This window comes from Oncorhynchus tshawytscha, linkage group LG03 (genome assembly GCF_018296145.1).
Source record: "Oncorhynchus tshawytscha isolate Ot180627B linkage group LG03, Otsh_v2.0, whole genome shotgun sequence".
Lineage (NCBI taxonomy): Eukaryota > Metazoa > Chordata > Actinopteri > Salmoniformes > Salmonidae > Oncorhynchus > Oncorhynchus tshawytscha.
In genome coordinates, this window is record NC_056431.1 from 11659481 (window position 1) to 11687363 (window position 27883).

At 45.8% G+C, this 27883-nt stretch overlaps 1 protein-coding gene across 4 annotated transcripts; it reads right to left on the bottom strand.

Annotated features, from left to right (window-relative positions):
• Positions 1-1507: 1507 nt before the first annotated feature.
• cep162 (centrosomal protein 162) lies at positions 1508-27883 on the bottom strand. Of its 4 annotated transcripts, XM_042309832.1 has the most exons (30): positions 27760-27876; positions 26847-27108; positions 25165-25262; positions 24794-24953; positions 22159-22320; positions 21782-21977; positions 21398-21474; positions 21005-21057; positions 20585-20615; positions 18952-19071; positions 18765-18802; positions 18525-18732; positions 18231-18315; positions 17901-18120; positions 17297-17543; positions 16924-17108; positions 16363-16542; positions 15750-15899; positions 15026-15138; positions 14846-14945; positions 14544-14670; positions 14185-14348; positions 13943-14041; positions 13594-13833; positions 12826-13032; positions 12178-12671; positions 4585-4726; positions 4380-4478; positions 4085-4219; positions 1508-2083 (listed from the first exon to the last, which is right to left on the bottom strand). In XM_042309832.1, exons 3-30 carry the CDS (start codon positions 25222-25224, stop codon positions 1871-1873), a joined length of 4305 nt encoding a protein of 1434 aa, XP_042165766.1. In that variant the 5' UTR covers positions 25225-25262; positions 26847-27108; positions 27760-27876; the 3' UTR covers positions 1508-1870. The 4 variants fall into 4 exon arrangements, with proteins under 4 accessions (XP_042165766.1, XP_042165762.1, XP_042165770.1 ...); XM_042309828.1 differs by having other exon boundaries at positions 26847-27883; XM_042309836.1 differs by lacking the exons at positions 26847-27108; positions 27760-27876 and having other exon boundaries at positions 18552-18732; positions 25165-26822.

The window sequence follows — 27883 nt, forward strand, 5'->3', positions numbered from 1 at the left end:
CTCCTCTCTCATGTGGTACCCTTCCTGCAGGCTCATCCTGACATGATTCTCCAGCATGACAAAGCTGTGTTACAGGGAAGACATTCTCCTCTCTCATGTGGTACCCTTCCTGCAGGCTCATCCTGACATGACCCTCCAGCATGACAAAGCTGTGTTACAGGGAAGACATTCTCCTCTCTCATGTGGTACCCTTCCTGCAGGCTCATCCTGACATGACCCTCCAGCATGACAAAGCTGTGTTACAGGGAAGACATTCTCATCCCTCATGTGGTACCCTTCCTGCAGGCTCATCCTGACATGACCATCCAGCATGACAAAGCTGTGTTACAGGGAAGACATCCTCATCCCTCATGTGGTACCCTTCCTGCAGGCTCATCCTGACATGACCCTCCAGCATGACAAAGCTGTGTTACAGGGAAGACATTCTCCTCTCTCATGTGGTACCCTTCCTGCAGGCTCATCCTGACATGACCCTCCAGCATGACAAAGCTGTGTTACAGGGAAGACATTCCTCATCCCTCATGTGGTACCCTTCCTGCAGGCTCATCCTGACATGACCCTCCAGCATGACAAAGCTGTGTTACAGGGAAGACATTCTCCTCTCTCATGTGGTACCCTTCCTGCAGGCTCATCCTGACATGACCCTCCAGCATGACAAAGCTGTGTTACAGGGAAGACATTCTCCTCTCTCATGTGGTACCCTTCCTGCAGGCTCATCCTGACATGACCCTCCAGCATGACAAAGCTGTGTTACAGGGAAGACATTCTCCTCTCTCATGTGGTACCCTTCCTGCAGGCTCATCCTGACATGACCCTCCAGCATGACAAAGCTGTGTTACAGGGAAGACATCCTCATCCCTCATGTGGTACCCTTCCTGCAGGCTCATCCTGACATGACCCTCCAGCATGACAAAGCTGTGTTACAGGGAAAACATTCTCCTCTCTCATGTGGTACCCTTCCTGCAGGCTCATCCTGACATGACCCTCCAGCATGACAAAGCTGTGTTACAGGGAAGACATTCTCCTCCCTCATGTGGTACCCTTCCTGCAGGCTCATCCTGACATGACCCTCCAGCATGACAAAGCTGTGTTACAGGGAAGACATTCTCCTCTCTCATGTGGTACCCTTCCTGCAGGCTCATCCTTACATGATTCTCCAGGTGAAAAAGAAACTTGATAAGAAACTTGATAAACTTGAAAAATAGAACTTTCAAATCCCTGATGTGTTTGATGCCGTTTCAATCCTCTAATTTTAAGGATTGAAACAGGGAAGAATAAACCTAACATTATTGTGACACCTGGGCTGGGTTAACAAAATGCTTTGCTGCCATGAATAACTACAGCCACCCATTTCTTGTGAGATGTTATGGTAATACATGTTAAGGAGCTTTGATGATATGCTAATGTTTAGCAACAACCCACAACTGGAGTCACCAATAACAGTCATCTTGGGGATAATAGACCAATTTCAAAGTGTGAATTTGAATAATTTGTTTCTCACCTTTGAGATGTTTTATCTTTGTGCTTTACTTGTTACAAATTCAAAACACACAGGAAAAAAATTATACAAAATATTTTTCTAACACACATTGAATAACTTAAAATACATTTAAAATCAAGTATAAACATACAAATCTACAAAAATAAATAACCTGATTGTTCAGCACAATGATGGGTTCTCCTAAAGGATGTGTGAGTTGGCTCTCAATTGCTTACAAATCCCCCTTCTCCCCTTTATCTGCACTGAACAAAAGAATACTTAAATAGTGGAAGCTCATCATTAAGCTGGCTTTCGCCTGGTCAATTCTTTCAGATCAGACAAGATGAGGACAGATATGTAAGTAATTAGAAAGAGCCTATGTCCCATGTTTCAGGTCCTCCAGCTGAAGGGTACAGCAGAAGCTTGGTCCGGAGCAGGGATGACCACTCCCTGTCTCTGAAGTTCTCTCAAGACGTCCAGGATAGAGTCCAGTTCCAGACGGAAGACCTCCAGCTCCCGGGTCTTCCCCTGAGCCAGCCTCCTCCAACGCTCCACCTCAGACTGCTGCTCAGCCTCCACCACCAGCCGAGTCTGACCCATCACCTGCAGGAAGGCACCGTGGGCATATGTGTTAATGTTCAGTGTTTGGTCATTGTGTGTTATTCAAAGTTCTTTCTGTGGGTGGATTTACCTGCAGCGGCTCTTTCTTCCTCTGTGTGTGTGTGTGTGTGTGTGTGTGTGTTCACCTGCTGGAGCTCTTTCTTCCTCTGTGTGTGTGTGTGTGTGTGTGTGTTCACCTGCTGGAGCTCTTTCTTCCTCTGTGTGTGTGTGTTCACCTGCTGGAGCTCTTTCTTCCTCTGTTGTGTGTGTGTATGTGTGTTCTTGGAGCTCTTTCTTCCTCTGTGTGTGTGTGTGTGTGTGTGTGTGTGTTCACCTGCTGGAGCTCTTTCTTCCTCTGTGTGTGTGTGTGTGTGTGTGTGTGTTCACCTGCTGGAGCTCTTTGTGTGTGTGTGTGTTCACCTGCTGGTGTGTGTTCACCTGCTGGAGCTCTTTCTTCCTCTGTGTGTGTGTGTGTGTGTGTGTTCACCTGCTGGAGCTCTTTCTTCCTCTGTGTGTGTGTGTGTGTGTGTGTGTGTGTGTTCACCTGCTGGAGCTCTTTCTTCCTCTGTGTGTGTGTGTGTGTGTGTGCTGGAGCTCTTTCTTCCTCTGTGTGTGTGTGTGTGTGTTCACCTGCTGGAGCTCTTTCTTCCTCTGTGTGTGTGTGTGTGTGTGTGTGTTCACCTGCTGGAGCTCTTTCTTCCTCTGTGTGTGTGTGTGTGTGTGTGTGTGTGTCACCTGCTGGAGCTCTTTCTTCCTCTGTGTGTGTGTGTGTGGAGCTCTTTCTTCCTCTGTGTGTGTGTGTGTGTGTGTGTGTGTTCACCTGCTGGAGCTCTTTCTTCCTCTGTGTGTGTGTGTGTGTTCACCTGCTGTGCTCTTTCACCTCTGTGTGGAGTGTGTTTTTCTAGAGCTCTGTCTTCCTCTGTGTGTGTGTGTGTGTGTGTGTGTTCACCTGCTGGAGCTCTTTCTTCCTCTGTGTGTGTGTGTGTCACCTGTGTCTTTCTTCCTCTGTGTGTGTGTGTGTGTGTGTTCACCTGCTGGAGCTCTTTCTTCCTCTGTGTGTGTGTGTGTGTGTGTTCACCTGCTGGAGCTCTTTCTTCCTCTGTGTGTGTGTGTGTGTTCACCTGCTGGAGCTCTTTCTTCCTCTGTGTGTGTGTGTGTGTGTGTGTTTCACCTGCTGGAGCTCTTTCTTCCTCTGTGTGTGTGTGTGTGTGTGTGTGTGTCTGCTGGAGCTCTTTCTTCCTCTGTGTGTGTGTGTGTGTGTGTGTGGAGCTCTTTCTTCCTCTGTGTTCACCTGCTGGAGCTCTTTCTTCCTCTGTGTGTGTGTGTGTGTGTGTGTGTGCTGGAGCTCTTTCTTCCTCTGTGTGTGTATGTGTGTTCACCTGCTGGAGCTCTTTCTTCCTCTGTGTGTGTGTGTGTGTGTGTGTGTTCACCTGCTGGAGCTCTTTCTTCCTCTGTGTGTGTGTGTGTGTGTGTCACCTGCTGGAGCTCTTTCTTCCTCTGTGTGTGTGTGTGTGTGTTCACCTGCTGGAGCTCTTTCTTCCTCTGTGTGTGTGTGTGTGTGTGTGTGTTCACCTGCTGGAGCTTTTTCTTCCTCTGTGTGTGTGTGTGTGTGTGTTCACCTGCTGGAGCTCTTTCTTCCTGTGTGTGTGTTCACCTGCTGGAGCTTTTTCTTCCTCTGTGTGTGTGTGTGTGTGTGTGTGTATGTGTGTTCACCTGCTGGAGCTCTTTCTTCCTCTGTGTGTGTGTGTGTGTGTGTGTGTGTGTGTGTGTGTGTGTGTGTGTATGTGTGTGTGTGTGTGTGTTCACCTGCTGGAGCTTTTTCTTCCTGTGTGTGTGTTCACCTGCTGGAGCTTTTCTTCCTCTGTGTGTGTGTGTGTGTGTGTGTGTGTTCACCTGCTGGAGCTTTTTCTTCCTCTGTGTGTGTGTGTGTGTGTGTGTGTGTGTGTGTGTGTGTGTGTGTGTGTGTGTGTGTGTGTGTGTGTGTGTGTGTGTATGTGTGTTCACCTGCTGGAGCTCTTTCTCCCTCTGAGTGTGTCGTAGCTCCATGCTGTGGATCTTTCTCTCCAGGCTAGTGAAGTGTCGGAGCTCTGGGCTGTGGCACTCCCTGGCCTGCTTCAGCTCCTCCAACAGCCTTGTCAGCTATAAAGAGATGAAACAAGCATTAATGTTGTGCTTTCCCCAGGAAATAGTCACCTTGTGTTGTTTCCTTGCTATGATACTTCAAGTACTGTGATAAGGAGTATTGTGACAACACTAGTGTGTTGATGAAGTTGAGGACAATAAATGTTATCACAAGTACCTGGTTCTGTAGGGTGTCCTCCCTCAGCTTGGACACAGCCAGAGCATCCTTGGTCCCCTGCAGTTCCTTCACCTGGTCACGCAGATGCTGAACCATGATCTGAAGGTTCATAAAAACAAACCCATTTATCCAGTTGATACGTTATACCTGGAACACCACCAATAACTTTCAGTTGACATGTGATTGGTCCATTGTGAGCCTTTACCTCCTGCGCGGTCACCTGATTGGTCAATTCGGCCACTTTAGAGGAGGAGTGGGCGAGGGCGTGGCCGGTAAGCAGGCTCTCCAGCTCCCTCTGATGGTCAGCCCTGAGCGAGGACACCTGCTCTGCTGAATGCTGCTGTACCCTGCAGGACAGGTAGATACACCACCATGAATCATTTAGCATCCTCTAACCCAGCGCGCCAGAGGGGTAAATACGATGTTAGCTAGATTTACTCAGGGTTTTCTAAAGCTCGCCAGCTTCACATTCCAGCTCAGGCTTCCTGGCATGATGACTCCTTGCTGTCCCCAGTCCACCTGGCCGTGCTGCTGCTCCAGTTTCAACTGTTCTGCCTGGCTATGGAACCCTGACCTGTTCACCAGATGTGCTACCTTGTCCCGGACCTGCTGTTTTAAACTCTCTAGAGACAGCAGGAGTGGTAGAGATACTCTTAATGATCGGCTATGAAAAGCCAACTGACATTTACTCCTGAGGTGCTGACTTGCTGCACCCTCGACAACCACTGTGATTTATTATTTGACCATGCTGGTCATTTATGAACATTTGAACATCTTGGCCATGTTCTGTTATAATCTCCACCCGGCACAGCCAGAAGAGGACTGGCCACCCCACATAGCCTGGTTCCTCTCTAGGTTTCTTCCTAGCTACCGTGCTTCTACACCTGCATTGCTTGCTGTTTGGTGTTTTAGGCGGGTTTCTGTACAGCACTGAGATATCAGCTGATGTAAGAAGGGCTATATAATTTGATTTGATTAATCCGTATGATGAATATTGCTCGTCCGCCTGCCACCAACTCTAGCAGGCTTGTAACTGTGTGCATATTGCGCGTGGCTAGCCGAACGCTGAACTCTTCATTGAGACAATGCTGAAACATCAATCCATGGGCGAGTCAGTGCCACATTTGATTTATGCAGAGATCAAAATGAACCAAAATTCATCAGGATATGGTGTAAAACAGGCTTTTAGAATGGTGCTACTAATTACCAAACATGCGATCAGACAAAACAACCACAAACAGGTACCCAAAAATACACAAAAACCACAAACTGGCAGCCAAAACAACACAAAACCACCCAAATGGTCAGTTCAGGTTCACGTTTCGATGTCAATAATGGCTTGGTCGACTGTATTTTAGTGACGCTGATTATAATTCATATGGTGATTTCATGAAACAGCCAGGCCAAGCTGCTACTAAACCTCTGCTGCCCTTCCTCATTTAACACAATACAGCCCGATACAACTGGTTTCATATTCACTACGACCTACAAACAGTAACACACACACACACTTTCCCACTGAACTCGTCATCTTTTTTTCTCAAATCCACAGGACATCAAACAATATAGGAGGTAAGATGGATAAAGATTGAGACATGACATGTAGTATTTTCACATTTTAGTATAGGCTTTTCATATTAAATTTGAAAATACTGTTCTCAGATCTCTCACAAAAACAAGCATCTCTAAAACGTCAACAGGGCACTGAGCAGATACCAAGCATTTTATTTTCAAAGCCTTTTACATTTAATTCAGCTTGTGTGATGCTAATTTTGTTTACCCCGCTGAAACAATTATCCTCCTTCAACGAGATTACCTGTGATTAGTATGTAGATCAGTGTGTCCTGTCTGTCGGCGCATACAGATGTTGGTACAAGGTGCTGCCAACACCAGATGACCAGGGACGCTGTCTGTGTTCTGAATGGCAACCTAGTCCCTTTAATGTGCACGGCTTTTGACCAGAGCGGTTTCAGGCACGTTTGGGTTGTTTTGGGGTGATTAGTAGGACCCTTTTAGAAGTGCCTTCTTCATTTGATTATTTATCGTTAATGTCGTCTTCGGTGTGCTTATCAATGCATGAGCACCCACTCCTATTGATAAAATCATTGTATTACCAACTTTTTTACTGTGCATGAAGTTTCAAATGCATTCTGGCATTACTAAATGTGTAATGTGAAGCATTTTAAACAAAAAACATTGATTAAATATTTGATTAATCAGTCGTCTTCCTCAAACGAAGGGGATGACGTATTCTTTGCGAGAGGTTGGGAATCTGAATGAATTCATCCTCAACTCGTGGCTCAGACACTTCATTCAGGATAAATGCCGTGGAGCAGGTTCGTTAGAAATGGACCTGGCCACTTTCACAGTACAGGTTATCCTGAGTTGAACTCAAGAGTTCACACAAGTCACCTCACAAACTCCTCAAACCAGGTATGTAGTATCCCTGCAGGATAGGTAGAAACATGACACCCCATCACATACCATCGAACCCTAATCCTCTGGTGGTCAGTACACCTGTGGCCTTATTTACAACAAAACGTACGTACAAAAAAAACACAAAACATGCATTCAGACAAAAAGTTGGCATTTACAAAATTAAAGTTGATGTGAGAATGAGCTTACCTCCTCGTAAAATTTAGACCATGCGGACACACAATTTCTAGTGGTTGAACTAATGCATTGCAAGGAGGCAAGTAGTATTTTATGCAAATAAGGGATGACACTCATTCATAAAAAATAAAAAAAACAGGAAAGTATAATAAGATGCAAAAACGTTTGCCATTTCTATTAGAAACCGCTTTGGGCTAATTCCAATAGTTCCAAATGAACTGGAACAATAAGGCTGTTATTGTCACCATAATAGGTGAATGATTGGCGGTTTCCAGGCGGAGTTAGATGTGTTCAGTTTTAGGATTGGTCTGATTTCTATTGGGAAGCATGTGTATGTGTGTATGGCTTATGCCAAGATCATGAATCTCAATATTTGTATACGTACGCATTCGTTTCAGAAATGGCTTACGCAAATATTTAGTGCGAAATTAACGCAACGTTTATAAAATGAGGCCCCTGTAAACACCACCATACACGGTTGCATATTACATACCAGTGGAGGCTGGTGTGACTTTAAAATCAGAGGACTATTTCAATGTAATGGATGGATGGATGGGATGGCATCAAAAGCATGTATCAAAAGCATGCCTAGTGTGTAGGGATTAGGGGTCTATTTGGGATTGAGAATCATGTTGACATCTCTCTGAGTGCATGAGTGCGTTGCAATGATATATTTAGGCTTCAGCTATAAATTACCACCAGCCTCAGATCAGAGAGCCCTTTTTGGGAGTTTATTTTTGGTGGTCTCGGACAAGTGCATTAGTGTGGGCTGCCAGAGAAAAACGGATCATTAGGTGCAGGGCTTGACATGAACTTTTTTAGCCATTTGTCCTTTGGACAAGTGGGACAGATGTTTTTACTTGTCCAAAAGCTTAGGTTACCTGTCCAAAAGCTTAGGTTACCTGTCCAAAAGCTTAGGTTGCCTGTCCAAAAGCTTAGGTTACTTGTCCAAAAGCTTAGGTTACTTGTCCAAAAGCTTAGGTTACCTGTCCAAAAGCTTAGGTTACCTGTCCAAAAGCTTAGGTTACCTGTCCAAAAGCTTAGGTTACCTGTCCAAAAGCTTAGGTTACTTGTCCCCCCAATTTCTCTCTGTAACACCATTTTACTTGACAAAACAAAATGTATTACCATCCTTCTTTACCATAGAGTATCAGACAGAGATGGCCGCCTCGCTTCGCGTTCCTAGGAAACTATGCAGTTTTTTGTTTTTTTACGTGTTATTTCTTACACTAGTACCCCAGGTCATCTTAGGTTTCTTTACATACAGCCGAGAAGAACTACTGAATATAAGATCAGCGTCAACTCACCATCAGTACGACCAAGAATATGTTTTTCGCGATGCGGATCCTGTGTTCTGCCTTACAACCAGTGTAACCGAGTGGATCACATGCAGCGACCAAAAAAAAAACGACTCAGAAAAAGAGGGAAACGAAGCGGTCTTCTGGTCAGACTCCGGAGACGGGCACATCGTGCACCACTCCCTAGCATTCTTCTTGCCAATGTCCAGTCTCTTGACAACAAGGTTGATGAAATCCGAGCAAGGGTAGCATTCCAGAGGGACATCAGAGACTGTAACGTTCTCTGCTTCACGGAAACATGGCTAACTGGAGAGACGCAATCCGAAGCGGTGCAGCCAGCGGGTTTCTCCACGCATCGCGCCGACAGAAACAAACATCTTTCTGGTAAGAAGACGGGCGGGGGCGTATGCCTTATAACTAACGTGACATGGTGTGATGAAAGAAACATACAGGAACTCAAATCCTTCTGTTCACCTGATTTAGAATTCCTCACAATCAAATGTAGACCGCATTATCTACCAAGAGAATTCTCTTCGATTATAATCACAGCCGTATATATCCCCCCCCAAGCAGACACATCGATGGCTCTGAACGAACTTTATCTAACTCTCTGCAAACTGGAAACGATTTATCCGGAGGCTGCATTCATTGTAGCTGGGGATTTTAACAAGGCTAATCTGAAAACAAGACTCCCTAAATTTTATCAGCATATCGATTGCGCAACCAGGGGTGGAAAGACCCTGGATCATTGTTACTCTAACTTCCGCGACGGATATAAGGCCCTGCCCCGCCCCCCTTTCGGAAAAGCTGACCACGACTCCATTTTGTTGATCCCTGCCTACAGACAGAAACTAAAACAAGAAGCTCCCACGCTGAGGTCTGTCCAACGCTGGTCCGACCAAGCTGACTCCACACTCCAAGACTGCTTCCATCACGTGGACTGGGAGATGTTTCGTATTGCGTCAGACAACAACATTGACGAATACGCTGATACGGTGTGCGAGTTCATTAGAACGTGCGTTGAAGATGTCGTTCCCATAGCAAAGATTAAAACATTCCCTAACCAGAAACCGTGGATTGATGGCAGCATTTGTGTGAAACTGAAGGCACGAACCACTGCTTTTAATCAGGGCAAGGTGTCTGGTAACATGACTGAATACAAACAGTGCAGCTATTCCCTCCGCAAGGCTATCAAACAAGCTAAGCGCCAGTACAGAGACAAAGTAGAATCTCAATTCAACGGCTCAGACACAAGAGGTATGTGGCAGGGTCTACAGTCAATCACGGACTACAGGAAGAAACCCAGCCCAGTCACGGACCAGGATGTCTTGCTCCCAGGCAGACTAAATAACTTTTTTGCCCGCTTTGAGGACAATACAGTGCCACTGACACGGCCTGCAACGGAAATATGCGGTCTCTCCTTCACTGCAGCCGAAGTGAGTAAGACATTTAAACGTGTTAACCCAGACGGCATCCCCAGCCGCGCCCTCAGAGCATGCGCAGACCAGCTGGCCGGTGTGTTTACGGACATATTCAATCAATCCCTATACCAGTCTGCTGTCTGCTGTTCCCACATGCTTCAAGAGGGCCACCATTGTTCCTGTTCCCAAGAAAGCTAAGGTAACTGAGCTAAACGACTACCGCCCCGTAGCACTCACATCCGTCATCATGAAGTGCTTTGAGAGACTAGTCAAGGACCATATCACCTCCACCCTACCTGACACCCTTGACCCACTCCAATTTGCTTACCGCCCAAATAGGTCCACAGACGATGCAATCTCAACCACACTGCACACTGCCCTAACCCATCTGGACAAGAGGAATACCTATGTGAGAATGCTGTTCATCGACTACAGCTCGGCATTCAACACCATAGTACCCTCCAAGCTCGTCATCTAGCTCGAGACCCTGGGTCTCGACCCCGCCCTGTGCAACTGGGTACTGGACTTCCTGACGGGCCGCCCCCAGGTGGTGAGGGTAGGCAACAACATCTCCTCCCCGCTGATCCTCAACACTGGGGCCCCACAAGGGTGCGTTCTGAGCCCTCTCCTGTACTCCCTGTTCACCCACGACTGCGTGGCCATGCACGCCTCCAACTCAATCATCAAGTTTGCGGACGACACAACAGTGGTAGGCTTGATTACCAACAACGACGAGACGGCCTACAGGGAGGAGGTGAGGGCCCTCGGAGTGTGGTGTCAGGAAAATAACCTCACACTCAACGTCAACAAAACTAAGGAGATGATTGTGGACTTCAGGAAACAGCAGAGGGAACACCCCCTATCCACATCGATGGAACAGTAGTGGAGAGGGTAGCAAGTTTTAAGTTCCTCGGCATACACATCACAGACAAACTGAATTGGTCCACTCACACAGACAGCATCGTGAGGAAGGCGCAGCAGCGCCTCTTCAACCTCAGGAGGCTGAAGAAATTCGGCTTGTCACCAAAAGCACTCACAAACTTCTACAGATGCACAATCGAGAGCATCCTGGCGGGCTGTATCACCGCCTGGTATGGCAACTGCACCGCCCTCAACCGTAAGGCTCTCCAGAGGGTAGTGAGGTCTGCACAACGCATCACCGGGGGCAAACTACCTGCCCTCCAGGACACCTACACCACCCGATGCTACAGGAAGGCCATAAAGATCATCAAGGACATCAACCACCCGAGCCACTGCCTGTTCACCCCGCTGTCATCCAGAAGGCGAGGTCAGTACAGGTGCATCAAAGCTGGGACCGAGAGACTGAAAAACAGCTTCTATCTCAACAGCCACTACTAACATTGAGTGGCTACTGCCAACACACTGTCAATGACACTGACTCTACTCCAGCCACTTTAATCATGGGAATTGATGGGAAATGATGTAAATATATCACTAGCCACTTTAAACAATGCTACCTTATATAATGTTACTTACCCTACATTGTTCATCTCATATGCATACGTTGATACTGTACTCTATATCATCGACTGCATCCTTATGTAATACATGTATCAGATAGCCACTTTAACTATGCCACTTGGTTTACATACTTATCTCATATGTATATACTGTACTCGATATCATCTACTGTATCTTGCCTATGCTGCTCTGTACCATCACTCATTCATATATCCTTATGTACATATTCTTTATCCCCTTACACTGTGTATAAGACAGTAGTTTTTTTTGGAATTGTTAGTTAGATTACTTGCTTTTTATTACTGCATTGTCGGAACTAGAAGCACAAGCATTTCGCTACACTCGCATTAACATCTGCTAACCATGTGTATGTGACAAATAAAATTTGATTTGATTTGATTTAGAAATGTAAGCTACACTCTGCTTATTGGCTTCCTTGCATGTTAAAGCCGGTCTCAAAATACAACCCTGCCCCTTTAAGGCTCTCCTGAAGGATGATTGGCCATTCTGGAAGTTTATAAAATATTGCAACATTACAATTACAACCAAATTCTTTTTATACCTTTATAAAAAATAATTCCCTCCAGGGCTTGAAAAATGTCTTCAAAACAGACTCTGGGACGATAGATCCAAAATAAATACAACCGCTGCACATACAATTTAAAAAGCAATGAGGCTGATGAAACAGATCAGATCGTTTAGCTTAAAACGTTATCAAGTTTTATTTCTTCATATTACAAGATCAACAATGAGCACATGGCTGTAAGCTGTGCAGGAATATTCCAGTATGTCTGTATGGAGGAAACTGTGTTGGTACACAATTGTGAAAAGCCTTATAGAAGCTGCATCAATGAACAACTTTCTACCAATGAGTCAGGCACCTGTACAACCACTGAACTACTGGAGTCCTTTGTACTGAAAGGTTTTATTGTGGGTCTAAATAAATCATTCAAAATGAGTGTGTGTGTGTGTGTGTCTACATACCTGCGCAGCTCGGCCTGGGCCTGTGCGGCTGCAGCTTGCAGTACCACCCTCTCCTTGTCCCTCTGCAGCTCCAGCTGCTCCAGACGCAGCCTTAACCCCTCGCTCTCCTGCAGCACCTCTGAGATGTGGCTCCCAGAGAACGCTGTGGGCTGGTAGTCCTTCTCATCCTGAGTGGGAGGGAACGTTGCAGTCTCTCCCACCGTGCCTCCCCTCTCCCCTGGGGTAGCCACCACCATGGGTCCTTTGGACCCGGACGCCTGCCGCCTGGCCTCCCCAGGCCCAACACGGCCCTCTGATCTGGGGCCAGGGCCACACAGCATGGTCTTCCTCTCCCTCTGGAGTCTCTCCACGGTGCGGCTCAGCTCCTGGACGCTGCGGGTCTTGGCTGACAGCTCCTGGTTGAGTCTCTCTATCCGAACCCCCAGGGCCGTCTCTGCTTGGCGCTGGTGTCGGGACGGGCTGCGTTGGGGGGCTCTCTCTGGCTCGGTGGTAGACTGATTAATTGATTTATTTAAATAAAATACACCTGCTCCAGGTAACATTACATACATGTAAAATAATTACCCAGGATGAATTACTGAGACTTATTTCCTCTTAGGTGGGCTAAGTAGACAAGAAGGAAGGTAGACAAGAGAGTGGTAGGTCTACCTGTGCCTGTTGTGTGAGCTGCTCCTGTAGGGAGTGGACCTCAGCCTGTAGGGTTCTCCCTCTACTCTGATGGTTCTCCTTCAGGAGCTCCAGTTCCTGCTGCAGGGAGCAGACCTGGGCCTGCCAGACCCCAGGTGACCCGGTCTGGACCGGGTGTTTCTGGGTTAACCGCTGCTCTAGATCACTGATCTGCTGCTCATACTGGAGCTACAACCACACACACACTGTACATTAGTATACTTTTATATTTAGGGGATTTATTTCCATTGATACAATTTATTAATCTCACAACATATCTCCTGAGGAAAAAGCCCCCCCCCCCGGTCAGTGTTGGTCTAATGAAACATTAAGACTAATGACATCACACATTTGGAAATGACAACAACTATTATACAGAGGATGAATCACTGACATCCCCAAGGTCTCCACCGTGAGTCGGACAGAACTGTCAATTCAAGTGTTGTACAAGGCTGTTGGAACTTGCCCTCTGACCCCTCTCTGAAAAGACATGAAGATAACTGGGGGAACAGCAAGGATCACCCTGTTCTTATCTTTCCTTTGTGTGAGAGAGGACATTCAGAGTGTTTTGTGTTGAGGATGAACATCTTCAGGTAGTTCTAAGTGGCAGTTTGAAGCGGTTGTGACTAAGTCGTTGTAAGTATGTGTAGAGTGCTAATTGGTACAGGACTGAGGGCTAGTGACAGGGAATGGTAACACAGGGTTGTATGAGTACATAACAGTGCCACTCAGCTGAGAGTATGAACAGACCTTAATCCGCTGGTACTGCTGTTCCATGGCTCGGAGGCTGCGTTTGGCCTCGTCGTCACGGCTCTCTAGCTCCGCCTCCAGCCTCTGGATGCGCCGCTCCAATAGGGCCCTGGTCTGAGTGGGCGGGGAGCTCTTGGCCCCTCCATCCTCATCCACCGCAGGTGCGTTGGCTGCAGCGTAGATGAGCGCTGGGAGGGAGTTAGGGTTCCTCTGTCTGAGAATCTTCTCCATCTCCTTCACCTGGGAGAGGGGGAACAGAAATATGGCATGAGTCACGAGAGAAAGGAGAGGTATGCCGCTATTCAGGGATACGCACACACACACAGGAAATATTTCTCAACTGACTCACCTGTCGTTCTAGGTCCTGTATCCTCTTAGCATCTCCAGCTCTCTCTTTAGTCTTACTCTGATTGGCTCTCTTCCCCACCTCCATCTTCAGCTTTTCCACCTGATTGGAAGAGCAAAGGTTCATTCAAAATACTGACCTACAGGAAATGACAGTAATACAATACACACTCTCAAATAAGGTCAAGTTGGCCCTACCTGCTCTGTGCGTTTGGGTCCTACCTGCTCTGTGCTTTGGGGTCCTACCTGCTCTGTGAGTTTGTGTGTGTCTGCGGTGGCAGCCCTCAGTCTGGCAGAGTCTTTGTCCAGCAGCTCCTGGTTCTCAGCATACCACTGGAGCCTCTTCTTCAGACCACACACCTCCTCCTTATGCCTGTTCTCTGCCACCTGCAGCTCAAAGGTCTTATCCCCTGGCAGAGACAAGGACAATACAGCATGTCAGAGCTCCACTTGACTGTCAACCACAACAGTGGGAAGTTTTAAAGGAGGTTTAAACCACACGTCTGGAAAAGTCACTGGATTTGAAACAGGGAACATTGTCCTTTGGGAGTAGAAACAAGAGGTTTGATTTCACAGTCAAGCCTCCATGTCTCTCACGCACTAACCTGAGGTGTAGACGACCTGCGCTTTGGCCAGGTCTCTCTCTTTCCTCATCATTTCAAGGTCCACCTCCAGGGCCTGTTTCTCCTGCTTCAGCCTGTGGGTCTCCTCCACCAGTCTCTCTTCAGTCCTCTGTGCGTGCACGCACACGCACACACGCACACACACACCACACACACACATACACACCACACACACAAAGGTGAGACTGGTCTTTCCCTTTTAAGATGAGTTGATTGTTTAATCTCCAAAGCAACATCAAGACCTTCCTTTTAGAGGTGGTTGTGTGACGTGACTGAACACTCACCTGTGCTGCCTGCATCTGGCCCAGCAGCTGTGTGATGCGCTGAATATGGGCCACACAGCCTACATTACCCACAGTCCTCGGCGAGTTGCTCATCTGCTCCCTGGGCATAAATAAGCGTCAGTGTTAACATTCAATGACGTGGATAGGTACGTGTCTGTGCATATGTATGAGTCAACTCACTTGGTAAGGGCCAGTTCGTTTAGCAGCCTCTGGTTCTCTGTGAACATGGCCTCTTCATTGAGTTTACTCTGAGCCTGAAGAGCCTTCATCTGCAGGTACAACTTCTCATTCTCCTGTTACCCACACACACCGCAAGGAGAGAGAATCACATGTCTCAACTATAGGCCCATCTGGGTAAATTAGTTTGATCAGAAATACCGGTTCTACGCATGTAACCGACATAAGATCAAACTAGAAAGGAATATGACTAGAAGCTGTGAGATGAGGGAATGCATTCAGCATGCCTAATTAAGAACTGCTACAGTTCCACCTTGGTGGTGTGTGTACTGTAGCCACTGATTCTAGGAGCTCGGCTGTAGGCTCTGTGATTATGAGAGGTTATCAGACAGTGTTATTGTCACACAGTGTCACATCTCTAAGCTGGTCACAATCTGGAGGAAAAAAGGCCAACTGTGCTACCTGTTACAAACCCACACCCCCTCCTGGAATTAAGTCAGTGAACAGAGGAATTCCATTACCCTGAACAGTGGCCTGTATACATATAACCTCTGCAGTCACAGAGACTCCGGGTAATTGGGATGGATTCAAAGCCAATGAGTCACCGCCAGCCTGGCTCTGAACAAATGCAGTACATTCAAGTGTTGTTTCCTTAAAACACAGACTGGAAGAGTAAAGACCAAGAGAGACGGCCAAGCAATCACAGAGTAGACAGACGTGTACAGACCTGCTGGTATCCCTGGATGATGGTCTCCTGTTCCTTCACCTCTTTCTCTATCAGTCTGAGTTTGCCCTCAGTGAGGGGGTCCAAAGGCCCGTCCAGACCGCGACCCAACCGGCCCTTCTTCCTGCTGTTGGCCTCCTCTGTACTGTGCAGCTGAAACACAAGGGACAAGACTCACAAGTACACATCACAAATAACACACGAGTGATGTATGCATCTACTACGGTTTTGAGTTCACAAAATACAGTTTGAGCTAATTTAACTGGCCTTCAGTGGATGGCAGAGATATCTTAGATAACATGCTATTGTTTAATGGAATATTTTATTTTGCTCCTGTGTCAGCTGGGTCCTTCACAACTGCTTTATTCAATAGCTTGAATAACAGTATTACAAAAGCCAGACACACAAAGCAGCTAAATAAAATGAGCAGTGCCATAGCAACAGGAGTGCTGACGTAGGGCTTTTAAACTGTTCCGACAGTCATGGAGAACATGTTCTTTTCTGTTACAATAGAAGGATGTAGGAAGTCACAGGTGGCCAAACAGATGGAACTATGCTCTTTAGAGATATGAATGTCCATGTGAATGTAATAGTGTGTGTGTGTGTGTCCCTTTACCTTGCTCTGCAGGAGGTAGTTCTCCTGTCTCAGTGAGCTGACCTCTGTGTCATGCTGCAGCAGTAGCTCTTCCTCTCTGGTGTGGAGCTCTCCCCCCCTCTGGGCTAGCTGCAGTCTCAGCCTGGACACTAGGGGGCTCTCCTCCAACTCCCCAGACCTGCCCTCCTCCCTGGGCTCACTCTGACAGACAGAGGGGTAACACATGGTCAGAGTCTTTTTTTAATGGATAGTTGCTAGCATTTGAATGTGTATTGAAGGCCAAAATATTGCACAAACAAAGATGTTGTGAAATTCGGCACCAAGAAGGCAACAATAATTGACAGCTATATTCATCCAGGTATGAGCACACTACATAAGATCCAAACTGAAATCAGTCAATCAGACTTATGATAGCTGATTGCTCCTTGCTCTATCAGCTGAGTTAGATAACGTAACAAAGTAGAAGTCACACCCCTATCATATGACCAGGTGAATGGAGAAAAATACCATACTTACCTGAAAAGTAATTGCAGCACACTGATGCACCACAGACTGAAAAACTACTCCAGTATGTTGACTTACTTTCCTCTCTGATGGACACTCAGCCTGAGTCTGGCTGGCTTCCTGTTGACCTTTGGTTTCCCAGGAGACCGTGTGACTGGTATCCTGGCGACCTCTCGTCTCCATCCGATGTTGTTGTTGGAGGAAGGCAGCGAAGGACTGAACACCTGCCACCAGCTCACTGCTTACCCTCAGACCACCACAGTCTGGATCAGGAGTACAACCACACAGCAACATGTGGTAAATGTTAGTGTTATGTATTATACTGTAGTACTGTTATGTGCTATACTACTTAGATATAGTTCTAACTCTACAACATATCTTTTTTTAAGCACACTTACACTACACCTACTAGCTTTGGTTGTCAATGTGTGAGGAGTTCTTTTTCTCCTACCTTTATCTGTCTCTGAGAGGAGGGGGCTGAGGCTCTGGTATGTTGTCTGGCTGAGAGGTTTCCTCTGGGTTAGAGGAGAGGGGGGCTTGGCTACAGCCCCAGGTCTGGTAGGACCAGATTTCCTTGCTCCAGAGGTCCTGGTGGCCACGGCTGATGGTTTACTCTCCACTCTACCTCTGCCAGGGGCAACATAAGGCTTCCTCAACGAGGATGTGAAGGGACCAGGTACCGTAGAGCGTCCAGGAACCTATGCCAAATATATTGTCAATATACAAATCATTGCCATGTCACCATCTACATTGTAAATGATAATCACCTTTGATGCAAATCAAATGTTATTGGTCACATACACATATTTAGCAGATGTTACTGCGGGTGTAGTGAAATTATTGTCTTCCTAACAGTGTAGTAGTCACTAACAATTCACAAATCTAAAAGTAAAAGAATGGAATTAAGAAATATATAAAATATTAGGATGAGCAATGTCGGAGCAATGGCTATGTAATGTGGAAACAGTTCAGGTAGGTGTGAACGCCTGAATCAGTGTGGTTATGTATGGTAGGGTTTAGTGCTTATTAACAAGGGCTCCATTCCTGGCCCTTACCTGCTGGCTTCTCTTCTTGCTGGGGTTAGTGGAAGTCAGCTCAGGGGAGGAGCTGTTCTGATCCTGCTTCATCAGCCTCTGTACCTCCTCTCTTATACTTCTGGGACGGGGGCCTGGGGAGGCCGGAGGAGTGTCTGGCTCTGCTGAGCGTCTTGGGCTTGACTCACGGGATCTATGGCATAAGGACTGGCCAGTCTTCTCTGAGGTGAACTGGGTCCCACTGTGAACACACAGCTCATGTTAACATCTATCCACTCCATTCTGTACCTTCCAGAGAGTGACGGTTGTCCTTCCCTACTACAGCCCTGTGACAGACAGCTGTAGACTCACCTAGCAGGTTGCAGAGTGAAGCCTCTTGTGTCGTCTATGCTGTCTGGTCGGATGGGACGCATCAGCTCCTCTGCAGTGGGCAGCTCTGAGAAAACACACTGAAGTTAATCAATCAATCAATCAGAAATTCAAGTCCATTTGTAACACCTCAACACAATCTTACAACTTCAAATGTACCATCTTGTCAGAATATGGATGGACATGTGTGGATCTGCAGTTAGTTTGAATTGAAAACCATAGTCTATTTACTTGACAGGTTCACCACAGACATATCAGTGTTTGAGACTGACCAACCTGACTCTGTGGTGGAGACTGACCAACCTGACTCTGTGGTGGAGACTGGTGCTAGTAGTGTTCCTCTGGAGAGCTCAGGTACAGAGGGAGAGACAGCAATAGGATTGCTCTTCCTCCTCCTCTCCTTCCTGACTGGTGATGAAGGGTGGTGATGATGGTCTGAGTCCTCCAGAGAGCCACTGATCTGTCTGTAGGCCTCCTGTAGAGCCTCCTGATCTGTCTGTAGGCCTCCTGTAGAGCCTCCATCTCACTGGCCCCACTCTGGCCATACGACTGGGCTACACAGACCACACAGGAACACCACCAGGTTCACCATCATCCGCCACCACCAAACTGACACAGATGAAACCTAATCCACATAAGTGTCTAGGGGTACATAACTACATCCAGTAGGACCTGACTGATAGTCTGTCTAGTCTGGTCTCACCTGGTAGTGCCGTCTCTATGGACTCTGCTCCCTGGTTCCTCCCTGGTTCCTCGTTGGTGTCACTGTCCGCTCCAGGGGGCAGGAGTTCACCGGTCGAGTCCAGAGAATCATGGAGGGACACTTACACCAGGAAATTATGTGATCAGGACAAATAGAATATTGATTTTAGGGGTAGGTCAGTTTCAATACTGAATGAATAGAGGACGGTGTCATAAAAGCAGGAAATGATTCATCAGGAATAAATCACATGCCTGCGAAACAGGGGTACTGTTAGAGGAACCAGAGACATTGTATATACATACTCTGTACACAACACACTAGTTTTGTCACGATACAAGGTCTAGTATCACAATGCTCGATACAATCACGATAGTCGATACCACAGCAAAAACAGAAGGCGTATTAGCCAGTCACAGAAAACTAAACTGGATAAGCAATAAGATGAAGCAATAAGTGTGTGTGCATGTATTAAGTTATTGAACTTGTTTTGGCTGATTTCATGGGTTACAGATGAAAAACAATCTGTTTCCCTTCCATTTGGGATTTATTTTATTGTACTGATCAACAACATTTGCATTTATTTTAGAAAAGTGTGGGCTGTCTCTTTTAACACCCATGACGTCATTCACACACACACAGTCAGTTCGAGGCAATGCGTGTCAAAATCTGACGTGTATCTTTTTTGACACGCAAAGACACAGAAGGCTTTCCATAAGGCTCAAGCAAAAATGATCTTGACTGGGAGAGACGTGAGGTGGGGAAGACGACGTGAATGGATAGTTTTTGGGGAGAATCAGCTTTGAAGCCAGCAATATTTTCATATCACAAACAAGGTACCAGGGTAGTGAATTGATGTTAGCGTCAGCTGTAAGCTAGCAAGGCAAGTTAGCCTACAAAGCTGAAAGCTACCGGTATTTTCTTGCATTGCAAAGTGTTCTAGCCTGTAATGGACATTGTTTTGTGAACAGTAATTAACCGTTTCAACACTGAAATTATTTGAGTGTTAACTTCTTGTTGCATTACTTAAGTGTTACCTTCTGTGCAGCATAAGTGCAGTGATTCCTAAGGACATGCTAGCAATGAGTAAGAGGAGCAGGCACAGTGCTCTCGAGCTACAAGGGAACATCGGCTGTGCTGATAGGAACATCGGCTGTGCTGATAGAAACAGACTTTCCTCTTTCAATCAGTAGACGTCGTGAGACACATTTGACAGAAGTACCGAAAGTAACAAGAATTCTAGTATCGAAAAAGTACCGAAGTTTCGTATATCGTGCAGCACTCACACACACACACACACACACACACACACACACACACACACAAAGACTTGCTTCCCAATTGGCCCTTGTCCCCAAACACATGTAAATACTGGACTATATTGTGCCTTCCTGTATTATACTTATGCTAAAATGTTCATTCTATTCTACAGAGCCATTTACTTTAGGTTCGTATTTTTCTATTTTATTATTGTTGCTGCATTGTCGAGAAGATAACTGCAAGTAAACATTTGGTTGGCCGGTGTAAACCATGTGTATGCAGTACATACGGCTAATAAAACATGAAACACATACTTGTGCTGAATTAAAAACCCACTCTGACCCAGAAAAGAAAAATGGATGTTGGTTTATAATACCTTTGGTGAGCATGGCAGGCCTTTTAGGCTCCTGAAAGAAAAAGGGAGAGAGAACAAACGAGATGAGCAAAACAGAAGAGCCATGCAGTCAGTCGCTCACCACATATTCAGCCAATCACAGACAAGACCTGGCACACCTGCCATTAAAGACCCCTTCTTCTCACTCTACCTCTTGAGAGAGAGCTGGGATAACTGCTGAATGCCTTATTACCTTTATAAACTGTGGCTTTTTTTAAACCCAGAGTGATTAGCATGTGAGCAGCACAAACGACTCCTGCTTACAACTCATCATGGGGCAATTCTAAATGATGCAATTACATCCAACTTTCGGTTTTAAACTTCTGGTTCAAATCACTCCCTTACAAAGCGTTACTAAATGACTAAATTTTCAAATCAGACTCGCATAAAACCTAGTCTCACCTTCTCAATGACCTCATCTTCAAAGTCCTCATCCTCACTGTAGTGGGGGGAGGCTGCAGCAGGCACAGACAGAATGACAGATTCACTGATGAGCTACAATCATGCAGATGAGGTATGTGCAAGTACTTGTCTGACAGAGTGCCACTGTAAATGACAACAGACCTGGGTTCAAATAGGATTTGTTTCCTTTCAAATACCTTAACGGCAATTGATTGAGCTTGCATGTTGCAATTGAACCAATGGAATCGTCCCAAAAGCGCAACCCCTCCAACTTCAAAGTATTTGAAAGAAAACAAAACCTATTGAACCAAGCAGGGTCTGGAGTAGTGTGAGCATAGAGATCCTATTCAATTATTATTATAATTCCTAATTCTATGAGTGCATCTGTCCTACCTAGGGAGAGTCGGTCAGACTCCATAGCTGTCTCCTCCTCTCTCTGATCGACCCCAGCCACAGCCGCCTCTGCCTTCCTGGAGAAACAGCAGAACAAGTGTCATTCACAGATCACACACTGGGAGTGACAGTAATGACCTTACCCAGCCACTGTCTGCAACACTGAGGGTCTCCTTGGGACAACCCCAGCAGTGGCTTCAAAAGGCAGCTACAGCTAGGCCTGGAGCGTCATGCTCCGGAGTGAAGGTGCCCCTAGTTACAGATCTAGGATCAGCTTGTCTTCACAAAGTCCTAACCTTAACCACTCGAAAGTGGAAACGCAAAAACAATCTGAGACCATTGTGAGACAACATCCCCCTGAGCGCCGTGGAGTGTGGTAGATACCTGAGGGTGGTAGCGGTGGTGGAGGCGCTGGTGGAATCCAGATCTTTGTTGAGTCTGGAGTAGTCTATGGTGGAGGACACACCTCCCTCCAGGTGGGCAAAGAAGCGGGCCTTCTCCTCTTCCTCCTCCAGGCTGTCCATGCCCAGACCAAGACCAACTGCAGCGTTCTGACCTGGTCCGGACGCCATCACAGAGTCTGGGTAGACAGACATGTTTCAACCATTGCTACTTTCAAAGAGTTTAAAGTAAAATAGTTTAAAGCTGGCACGTACAGCTGCTTTAATGTCACTACCCTGATGTCAGATTAGCAATGGATTGAGCTAGATCTGGTGACATCATAGAGAGAGTATCTATCCATCCCTCCGGAGCAGACTCACCCTCAGGCTCCAGACTGTCTCTGCTGAAGATGACAGGCTCTGCCCCCTCCTCCTCCTCCGAACCCCTCTCTACTCCATGATGATGCAGCTCCTCTTCCTCCTCCTGGATGGGCTGGGATCTTCTCAGAGACTTACAGAACGTCTTCTCAGATCTCAGCAATCCTGGAAAACAACAAAATAATGGACCGTTCAATTCAGGTAATTACAGGAAACAGAAATTGCTCTTTGCTTTAGGCTACTTCCTGAATTGAAAAAGGACCTGTGGTTGTTGTATTGGCCTTATTGTGGTCAGACAGCTCAGCAGACAGCTAATATATATTATTTTAAAGAGCTAAAAAAAAAGGAGTCCTTCCATGTGGACACCAAGCTGTCAATATTCCAGGCCGTGTTTGAAACTCCACTATGGTAATGTAGCTCATTAGCTGTCTTTTATCATTCGCAGGAGATTGACTTCCTGGGGTATACAGGCCTGCAGAGCCCCTCAAAGGCCATGCAGTCCATTTAAGAGGGGAACAGCACACACAGAAGAGAGAAGACAGAGCAGTAGAGCTAACTTTGATCTCAGCTCCACAACCACTTGCTGTCAGTCTACTGGAGGGAGGGTACTATAGAAAAGCTCCATATCCTCATAAATATTCGAATGGTTTTGGAATATAAATAGCTGTCAAGATAAAAAAAAAGAAGCTTTTCCTAAGTCTCACCATGGCAAAACATGCCTAAATTTTCCATTTCAGCACTGAATGATCATCGTGACATTTACAGAATGGAAAACAAGAGCTGGTTATGGTAAAAACAAAACAAGAGCTGGTTATGATAAAAACAAAACAAGAGCTAATGTCAGGCTCTCCAGAGTTAGACTAGTAAAAGCAGTTGGGAGTCATTTTACTAGTGAAAGAATTTGCCCAAATGAAGCGCTGAAACTAACGGTAAAATAGTTTGCTCACAGCTCACCTCGACACACTGAATTGTCTGGCGGTGACAGAACACGACCGGATTTAGCACCAGTAACCATAACACCTGCCCTTGAGGTCCAGAAAGTTCTTTATTTTTTTCCAAAGCTATGCATTTAATTTGTTAATTTACACTGTTCCCTTAGCAGAGGAAAACAAAATGAATAAATATGAAAATTAGTGACAAGGAGACAAAGAGAGTAAAGAGAATGTTTTAAATCCATATTTCACAAAAATCATGGTTAATCATGGTTTAAGTCATAAAAACCTTGATTTCCACCTTTGTAATGTGGATACAGGTCTGGGAAGTGTGGCAACACGAGACTACAGCAGTCATATGATGTTGAATATCCACTTCTAGCCTCTACTTTCTAGTCTGCCAGGGCAGCAGGTTTGGATCTGTCTCTAGCTACTATCATTATACCATACTAGTCTAACTACTAGTCTACCAGGGTTTTGGGGATTTGTATCTAGTCTAGCTACTACGACTTTACCCTCTTCAAGACTCTGTGAGTCACTATTACTGCTGTGACTGTCCACTGGTGTGTCGCGGAGAGAGGTACTCTCCTCAGGACTCCTCTCTCCTGATGCATTACAGGAGCTCTCGTTCATGGGAGGGCTCCCCTGCCTGGCAGAGTGGGAGGAGTCGTGTTCTGGGCTGTTATTTTCCGGCCCCGCAGCAATGTGAGAAGAAGCATCCTGATTGGCTCCAGGGACCAGGTCCAGCTGACTGAGCCTATCCAGAGCTTTGCTGCGAGGTTTGGGGGTGGGCCTTGTGGGGGCTTCCACTGTGACAGCTAACCAATGGAAGATAAGAGTAGATCATGGAAAGGAATCATGTTCTGTACACACAAATAAAAGGATCTCAGTGAAAGGGACACCCTCAAAGAGTAGGTGGGCAAAAGGAGAGAACTACTAAATGTGAGCTAGAAATACTTAAGGGTTAGCTTGGAGGAAGAGAAGATCTAAGGCAAAATATATATATAGCAAAGGAGAGGTTAGAGGGCAGGACTAAAGCTAATAAGAGAAAGTGAAGGTTGGCAGCATGTCACTGTACTAACACCAATGATGGGGAGACAATGTGCCATTGGGTGGCCCTAAGAAACTAGGGGGTTACAGTAGTGATTCCTATACCCTGAGGGGTGCTTTTCATTGGGCTGCTCTCACTCTCATCCTCCTGAGTTTTCACCACAGCCTGCTGCTGGGGCTTTTTGGGTTTAGTGAACCTGCGTTTGGCAGCCTCTGCTGGGGACAGGTGGAAGGAAAGAGGAGATGTAAGAGAAAGGAGAGAAGAAGGTGGGGGGGGCAGACAGCTAGAGAACAACAAGACTGATATACAAATGCGTCATGAAGAGTCGACTGATGTAAACCAATCAAAGATGAACTCATGAAAGGAGTCAAACCACAAATATCAGGGGAGTAGCAGCAGGGAACAGGTTATGGGCATGTTATGATGCTGAAATTAAATGCAACAGATGTTCCAGGAATTACAGAGCAGATGAGAAATCAGCACATAGTCAGTGTCCCTCTACAGATATAACCTTTCAGCATGTCATGAAACACTCAAGCACAAAGACACATACACAGAGAATGAACCAATGACACGCACACACGCAGAGAGAGAGAGAGAGAGAATCCTAACTGAACTGAAGCACATCAATCTACACATCCCTGGCTTTGCTTACCTCTGCCAGGTGTCTCTTCGCTGTCATCCTCCTGCCACCACGGCACAGGGGCAGCTGATGTCTTCTTTGGTGGTGGTTTCTGAGAGGCTCTGCCCAAGCTGTCCAGAACACTGGAGCGCATAGCACTGCCACCCAAATCCACTGAGTCATCTGAGACAGACTGAATACAATTCAATGGTGACTAGGTTCAAGTAGCCATCTAGCTAGTTGGTTGGGTGAATACATATTAGTATGGGCACAGATGAAAAGGCTGGTTATCAATATCTTTGGTGTGGACATAAAGGGCCGTCATTAGTGAGTAACTTTAGCTATGAACACACAGAATTGCAGACATAGTGCTGCTATCGTGTCTGCAGTAACGTTAAACTCACCTCTTTCAAAAACTGCTCGAACTGTTCATCAAGCTCATCTTTCGTCAGTCGATGTGCCATGATTCCAGTCAAAGGTGATAGGTAGCTAGGGTAGCTACCTGTATCTTGCCCCAAAAAATGGGAGGATAACAGTGGCAGGATAATAATAGTGAGACGTTTGCGATTCAACCTTTAATTAACTTCCTAACTAGCTAGTTACCTAGGCAACCAACGTGGGTGTAGTTTCACAATATTGTCGAGCTTGCTTATTTAGCTAGTGTATTTCGCTAGGTAGCTAGCCTTGACAATTGTAGCAGTTATAAAAATGATTTGGTTGTAGCTAGCTAGCATGGTAACTAGCTATCTAAGCTGATTAGCTAACTGGCTTTAGTTAGCGTTAGCCACCTAGCTATAGCTGGCAACAGTGTCTTCTAGCTAGCTATCTTATCTGCACTCCACCGAAATATTCAGTCAGTGTGATGCATGTATAACTAGCTACACATGCATGGCTGGTGGTTTACAAACTGTTATACTACAGTAGCAGCTAACAAGTGTTTTGTGTTCATAGCTCCATAAAGTTCCCGCGACAACAACCGGGTGAGACCTCTAAGCCCATTGGTTGGCTATTCAGAGACGCAATAACGGAATGACCAATCACCATTATCCTTCTGATCGCTCGTATATCGATTTCCCCTTTAAAATCCGTCCATTCATAATTAATTCACGCATCAGAAAAGTTATTATTTAGCGCGGGAATGCTTTGTCATATTTCCTGTCTGTGTCAATCTGAAAGTTTGTTCCTTCTGAAGGATCGATGAGCAAAACATTCATATGCAGACATTTAAGTTTCAACTAATAGACATTTTGCACAACGTAGCAACGCCCACTTCCGCTCAACTTCCTACCCGATACATAGCTTCCTGTAAGCCTGATTGTAGCCGTACAGTACTAGCCTCGTTTTTATCATTACCTCAGTATATTAATATAATCATATTTATATAGCGTTTATCATTCTTGTTGAAAATTCAGTTTATCCGTTCAGTTAGTGATTTTTGTAATTCGACTGTGTTCTCTCTTTAGCTAGCTAGCAAAAGTTAGTGCTAACGACGTTAACGTTATTAGTTGGTGCGGCATCTTTATTGAAAGTTAGGAAAATAAGATTTCATTGAACCTTCTAGTGGGCTTCGACGTCTGAAGAAGGGAGCAGTACCTTTGCTATTCCAGTGGAATATTACCATGACAAGGAGACCCTCATGTCACTGATGGGAAGCATCAACTGCATCTGGGCTGTGGCTTGCCTTACAAAACTACCAGTGTGGGTCTCTTGTGAAGGCATGGGCCAAGGAGCAATGAGCTACTACTGCAATGCATCTGTCCATTTGTTTTGCTGTGACCATCCACATTGTCTAACACCCTGTAGTCCATTTATTGATAAAACACCTCTGCTTATCCTCCAAACAAAATGTTAGTTTTTATTTACAGTGACAAGAGAACAGAAAAATGTAACTGAATATTTTAAATGATTAATTAATTGCAAAGACAGATATTGGTTTGTTTCTCTTAAATTAAAAGATAAAGGAGCCTGTCCCTTGTTATTTAGTCTTTCCTGCCTAAGAACTTTATTTTGCATGTACACAAAAGTAGTACCAGTCACCCTTCTCTAATTAGTGAGAACACCACTGGGTCTCTATGTATTCTCTCACCTGAAGAGACTATGTGAAGCTGGTCTTCACTGAGCACAAATGTGCAGCCTTGAAAGTTGCTCTCCAGTCTGTAGCCATCCAGGGGCAGTGAAGGGAATGGTGGTGTCTCCTTATGGTGAACTATGGTCACATAGTGATTGGAGGCTGCTGGTAAGACAGGAGGCTCCCCACCTGTACCTTTCCAAAGTGGGAGTTGACTAAAAGCAGATCAATGGCTTGGATAGAGAGTCAAAGTTCTTGTATGCCTCTTCTATCTGGAGAACTGAGAGGTTAGGGAACATTTCAAGAAGGGCACTGGAGAGTGTACTTCTGCAAAGCAGCCGCTGTGGTTAGCAAATCTAAACAATACTTGACACCACCTGAAATTAAATAATTGTATATAGTCAAAGTGTAATAGGACAAGACCACCTACTATACTGGCTATTAGGGAATACTGATGATCACTGTCCATATACACAGCCCATCTGTAAATAGCACACCCAACTACTTCATCCCCATATTGTTATTTATGTTTTTGCTATTTTGCACCCCAGTATCTCTACAAACACTACACTAAGAACGGTTTAATAGACATGGGTTAAGCCTTGTCCTAGACTAAGCAATGCCTCTTAATGCAATGCCTCTTAGACTAGGCTTCATCTCTGACTGTGTAACCAGCATGTAGTGTCACAAACAGCTGACTTTTCACCCTACACTCAAACTGTGTGGTTTCTCATTTTTCCTCATGGACCTGTAGCAGCAAGCCCTTATGCTTACTTCTCCTGTCACTTTGTCCCTGTTCGAAACTGCTTGGAATAAAAAGAATGAGCAATCATAATGTCAGCTAACTACTGTAAAAAGCATGTCTTAAACTACGTTACAGCTTTGAGTAAACGTCCTTGTCTGGTCTGATAGGTATAGCCAAGTTGCCTACCTTCATAGTTGAAAAGGTAACTGGAGACAAAGTTTGAATTATTTTTCCAACTTGGAGGTCGGTGCTTTGCTACTTGTCTTGGCCAGACGATGTACATCCGTCACTGTTATCTTTGGCAGCTTTT